At 70.3% G+C, this 5,711-nt stretch overlaps 1 protein-coding gene across 1 annotated transcript; it reads left to right on the top strand.

The window, feature by feature from the left end:
• Nucleotides 1-1,326: 1,326 nt before the first annotated feature.
• ISYNA1 (inositol-3-phosphate synthase 1) lies at nucleotides 1,327-5,706 on the top strand (the record flags this gene model as incomplete). The annotated part of the gene is given in 12 exon segments (XM_064636949.1): nucleotides 1,327-1,566; nucleotides 2,611-2,735; nucleotides 2,825-3,078; nucleotides 3,387-3,401; nucleotides 3,985-4,118; nucleotides 4,184-4,233; nucleotides 4,396-4,579; nucleotides 4,582-4,625; nucleotides 4,704-4,919; nucleotides 5,003-5,167; nucleotides 5,240-5,353; nucleotides 5,443-5,706. Coding segments are annotated over 11 exon segments (1,554 nt in total), but the record flags the coding sequence as incomplete, so codon positions are not given.
• Nucleotides 5,707-5,711: the final 5 nt, after the last annotated feature.

The following is a 5,711-nucleotide window of genomic DNA, read 5'->3' as shown; positions in this document are numbered from 1 at the left end:
GCCGTGCCGGAGGGTGGGTGGCGATGGCAGCGAGCCCGGGGAGCGGGGTGGGTGGCGGAGGAGGGCAGAGCTGTCCTCGCCGTGTCTGCGGGGAGCGAGGGTGGGGAGGGGGCCGGGGCGTTGCTCCGGCTCCGGGGGTCCCTTTGAAGCGGGGCGGCCCATTGAAAGGCAGCGGGACCCCGGGGGCCGCCAGCGGGGGGCCGGACACGGCCCCTTTCTCTGTGCCACCCCCCCCGGGCACCCCCCACGCTCCCCGGGCACACATGGGGGGGTTGGAGGGGGGTGCGGCCGCACACGGGGCCCGGTGCCCCCCGGGCATCGCCGGTGGGGACCCGGGGTGGGGGCTGCAGGGGTGGGGGGTGCCCGTGCTGGGGCCTCCAGGGGGCCCGTGCCGGGGGGTGCAGGGTGCCATGGCTTTTGGGGTGCCCATATCAGGGGATCTGGAGTGCCGTGACCTTTGGGGTGCCATGGCTTTTGGGGTGCCCAGACCAGGGGATCTGGAGTGCCGTGACCTTTGGGGTGCCGTGACCTTTGGGGTGCCGTGACCTTTGGGGTGCCATGACTTCTGAGGTGCCCAGACCAGGGGTTCTGGGGTGCCATGACTTTTGGGGTGCCCAGACCAGGGGTTCTGGAGTGCCGTGACCTTTGGGGTGCCATGGCTTTTGGGATGTCCACACCAGGGGGTGCAGGGTGCTGTGACCTTTAGGTTGCCCATACCAGGGATCCCAGGGTGCCATGACCTTTGGGGTGCCCATACTGGGGGGGGCTGTGGGGTGCCATGACTTTTGGGGTGCCCATGCCAGGGGGTCCCGGGGTGCCATGACTTTTGGGGTGCCCACGCCAGGGGGTCCCAGGATGCCATGACTTTTGGGGTGCCCGTGCCGGGGTGCCGGTGCTGGCAGCAGCAGGGTGCCGGGGGGCTGTGGGGTGCCGGGCTGGCAGCCCCGTGGGAGCAGCGCCGTGGGAAGGCGCCCGCGATTCCCGGGCGCAGGAAGCCGCCGGCCCGGGGCTGTCAATGGCCGGAAGGCGACGGCGGGACCCCCGGCCCCGGCCCGGGACCGGCCCCGGCGACACTTCCCCTTCCCGGGTCAGCGGCCGCTCCCCCCTCCCCGACACCCCCCCGACACCCCCCCGACACCTCCCGCCGCCCCCCCTCCGGTGCCGTGCCCGGTACCGGAGCCCCGCACGTGCGGCGGGAGCGGGCTCGGGGGGGTCCGGGGGGCTCGGGGGGGGTCCGGGGCTGCCGGTGCCGGTGGGCACGTGCGGGGGGGGCGGGGCCGGGCGCGGGCGGGGCCGGGGCGGGGCCGCGGAGCCGATTAAGCGGCGGGAGCGGGAGCGGCCGCAGCGCGATCGCATCGTCCCCGCGGGGCAGCACCGGACACCGGGTACCGGCACCGGACACCGGGTAACGGACACCGGGGCACCCGACACCGGGCACGGCCACCGGCACCGGGCATCGAACACCGGCACCGGGCATCGAACACCGGGCGCGGGCACCGGACACCGGCACAGACACTGACACGGACACCGGCTCCGGCTCCGCCGCCTCCAGCGCGGCCCGGCCCGGTGAGTGCCCGCGGGGGCGGCGGGAGTGGCCCCCGGAGAGGTTCGGGTTTGCGACCCCCCGGGGGCGGGGGCAGGCCCCGATCCGTGTCCTCCCGTGCCCTCGGGAGGGTCGCCGTGTCCTCCGGCACCCCCGGGTGCTGGGACATCTCCTGTCCCCAGATCCCCTTTCCCCGTGGAAGCGCGGACAGCCCCGGTGCCCCTGTCCCTTGTGCCATCCCGGGACAGCCGCTGTCCCCGTGCCCCCTCTGCCACCCCCAGGAGCAGGGACAGCCCTGGTCCCCATGGCCCCTGGGACAACCCTTGGAGTGGGATCAGCCCTGGTTCCCGTGTCCCCTGACCCATCTGTCAGGGCGTAGGGACAGCCCCTGTTCCCCAGTTCCCTGCACTCCCGGGAGCTGGGACAGCCCCTGTCCCCATGTCCCTGCACCCTCCGCACTCCAGGGTGTAGAGACACCCCCCGTCCCCACATCCCCTGCACCCCTTGGCACCCCCAGAAGCAGGGACAGCCCTGGTCCCCGTGCCCCCTGTGCCACCCCAGGGTGCAGGGGGTCCCCGTGTCACCTGGGAGCCACCTCTGTCACCCCCAGGGAGTGAGCACAGCCCTGGTCCCCGTGTCCCCCACACCCCCGGACACCCCGGCGTGCAGGGATACCCTGGGAACACCCCTGGTCCCCCACGCCCTCCTGTGGCCCCTGCCACCCCCAGGGAGGGGACAGGAGGGACAGCCCTGAGGGGACCCTGCATCCCTCGGCTCGCTGGGGGCTCCAGGAAGTCCCGGGGCGGGGGTCTCACCCCCTTTGCTCCCCGCCTGTCCCGTGGGCAGCAGCCGGTGCCGGGACACGGGTGGGGAGGGGCTGCGGTGGCCGTCCCAGTGCCACCACCACGCTGGGAGGGCGGGGAGCCAAGAGTCCCCACTGGCCACACAGCCACGTCCCGGCAGGGCGGAGGGCCCGGGGGGGCGGGTGGAGAGGGTGGAATTCGGGGGGGGGGGTGGGCCCGGCGTGCCAGGCCAGCGGCGCTGACACCCATTTCCTCCTATTCCAGCTCCAGGAACAATGGCAGAGCCATTCCTTGTGGAGAGCCCCAACGTCACCTACAGCAAGGACTTCATCGAGGCCAAGTACACGTACAGCACCGTGCACGTCTGCAAGGAGAACGGCGTCACCAAGGTGGGCAGGGGGGGAGGGCTCATGGAGGGGGCTGGGGGGGCTCTCTGCTCGTCCCCAGCTGTCTGTCCCCCGTGTCTGTGTGTCCCCAGGTGCGGCCGTGCTCCACCCGCTTCACCTTCCGCACGGCGCGGCAGGTCCCGCGCCTGGGGGTGATGCTGGTGGGCTGGGGGGGCAACAACGGCACCACGGTGACGGCGGCGGTGCTGGCCAACAGGCTGGGGCTGTCCTGGATGACCAAGACCGGGTGCAAGGTGGGTGTCCCCAGTGTGACCCCAGAAAGTGTGTGTGGGGGGGGTGTCCTCAGTGTGACCTCAGCGGGGTGGGTGTCCCCGGCTGGACCCTGGTGAGGTGGTGTCCCCAGTGTGCCCCCAACAAAGTGGGTGTCCCCAGTGTGACCTCAGCAGGGTGGGTGTCCCCAGTGTGCCCCCAACAAGGGAGGTGTCCCCAGTGTGTCCTCAGCAGGGTGGGTGTTCCCAGTGTGCCCCCAACAAGGGAAGTGTCCCCATTGTGTCCTCAGCAGGGTGGGTGTCCCCAGTGTGACCCCAGTGAGGTGGGTGTCCCCAGTATGTCCTCAGCAGGGTGGGTGTCCCCATTGTGTCCTCAGCAGGGTGGGTGTCCCCAGTGTGACCCCAGTGGGGTGGGTGTCCCCAGTGAGACCTCAGCAAGGTGGGTGTCCCCAGTGTGACCCCAGTGAGGTGGGTGTCCTCATTGTGACCCCAGTGGGGTGGGTGTCCCCAGTGAGACCCCAGTGAGGTGGGTGTCCCCAGTGAGACCCCAGTAAGGTGGGTGTCCCCAGTGTGACCTCAGCAGGGTGGGTGTCCCCAGTGAGACCCCAGTGAGGTGGGTGTCCCCAGTGTGACCCCAGTGGGGTGGGTGTCCCCAGTGGGACCTCAGGAGGGTGGGTGTCCCCAGTGTGACCCAGAGGTGGGTGTCCCAGGGGGTGTCCACCAGTGTGGATCAGCAGGGTGGGTGTCCCCAGCAGGACCCAGTGAAGGGAGGTGTCCCCAGTGGGATCCCAGCAAAGGGGGTGTCCCCTGTGTGACCTCAGTGGGCTGGGTGTCCCCAGTGTGACCCCAGCAAGTTCCTGGGCCCCAGGGGCTGTCCCACAGGGATGGGGACACAGAGCTCAGCTGCACCTGTGTCCTGCACCCCAATCTCCTCCCTGCCCCCTCATATGGCTCTGCAGCCCCCCTCAAGCCAGGGGCTCCCCTGGGGAGGGTGCTGGGACCCCCCAGTCCCGAGAATAAAGAAAGGGCAGAGGGTCGGAGGAGATCGGGGGGGGGGGGGGGGGGGGGACGGCCACCGTGGTGCTCTGGGCACCGGCACGGGGACGTACGTGCCTTCCGACATTGATGGTGCACCCCAACGACATCATCTTCGACGGTAGGTGGGACACCGGGGGGGGGTGTGGGGGTCACCCTGAGCGCTTGTGTCACCGTGTCCCCCAGGCTGGGACATCTCCTCGCTGAACATGGCGGAGGCCATGCGGCGGGCGGAGGTTGGATGAGGATAGGTGGCGGCTGAGAAGGGGGGAGCGGCGGATACACGGTAAGGGGGAGGTGAGAGGAGGTCATCGCCGCCAACCAGGAGGAGCGGGCGGACAACGTCCTAATGGCGGAGTGCATGCGGCGGGCGGAGGGCTGGACCAGGCGTGGCACAGGGTGGAGGGGGGGACACGGGGACACGAGGGAGGTGTGACCACGGCGGTGGTGACACGTCCCCTCCTCGGCCGCGTCCCCAGGTGGAGCAGATCCGCAGGGACATCCGGGACTTCAAGGAGATCACCGGGCTGGACAAAGTCATCGTGCTGTGGACGGCCAACACCGAGCGGTTCTGTGACGTCGTGCGGGGCTCAACGACACGGCCGAGAACCTGCTGAGGGCCATCGAGGTCGGGCCGCGGGCGAGGGGGAGCGGGAGGGTGACAACCCCGCCCCGGCGGCGCTGAGCCGTCCCCTGTCCCCCGCAGAAAGGCCTGGAGGTGTCCCCGTCCACGCTCTTCGCCGTGGCCAGCATCCTGGAGGGCTGTGCCTACATCAACGGCTCCCCCCAGAACACCTTCGTGCCGGGGGCCGTGGAATTGGCCGCCCAGCGCCGCGTCTTCATCGGCGGCGACGACTTCAAGTCGGGTCAGACCAAGCTCAAGTCGGTGCTGGTGGATTTCCTGGTGGGCGCCGGGCTCAAGGTACGTGCTGGGGACAGGGAGCTGTCCTGGGCGGGCACCTGGAGGTGGCAGGGGGTGACTTTTGCCCTCACCCCCCTGCCCAGACCAAATCCATCGTGAGCTACAACCACCTGGGCAACAACGACGGGAAGAACCTCTCGGCGCCGCAGCAGTTCCGCTCCAAGGAGATCTCCAAGAGCAACGTGGTGGACGACACGGTGCAGGCCAACCCCATCCTCTACGGGCCCCAGGACAAGCCCGACCACTGCGTGAGTTGGGGGGCGCAGGGGGTGACACACACGTGGGGGTGACAGGGGGGTGACAGGGACGTGGCTTTGCAGGTGGTGATCAAGTACGTGCCCTACGTGGGGGACAGCAAGCGGGCGCTGGACGAGTACACGTCGGAGATCATGATGGGCGGCACCAACACCATCGTCATCCACAACACCTGCGAGGTGCGTGGGGGGGCCGGGGTGTCCTTGGGGTGTCCCTGCAGTGTCCCCTCAGTGCCAGGGGGTGGCTCCTCACCCCTCGGTGCCCGCAGGACTCGCTGCTGGCCAGCCCCATCATCCTGGACCTGGCCATCCTGACGGAGCTGTGCCAGCGCATCACCTTCTGCACCGAGGCCGATCCCGAATTCCAGGGCTTCCACAGCGTCCTCTCCATCCTCGCCTTCCTCTGCAAGGCCCCGCTGGTGCCCGAGGGCACCCCCGTGGTCAACGCGCTCTTCCGCCAGCGCAGCTGCATCGAGAACATCCTGAGGTACCCGGGGGTCCCCCCGTCCTCGTGGGCACCACGTCCCACCTGCCCCGG

The sequence above is a fragment of the Pseudopipra pipra genome, chromosome 27, assembly GCF_036250125.1.
Source record: "Pseudopipra pipra isolate bDixPip1 chromosome 27, bDixPip1.hap1, whole genome shotgun sequence".
NCBI lineage: Eukaryota > Metazoa > Chordata > Aves > Passeriformes > Pipridae > Pseudopipra > Pseudopipra pipra.
The sequence above is the reverse complement of the archived record's forward strand: the minus strand, read 5'-3'. Positions and strand labels throughout refer to the sequence as shown.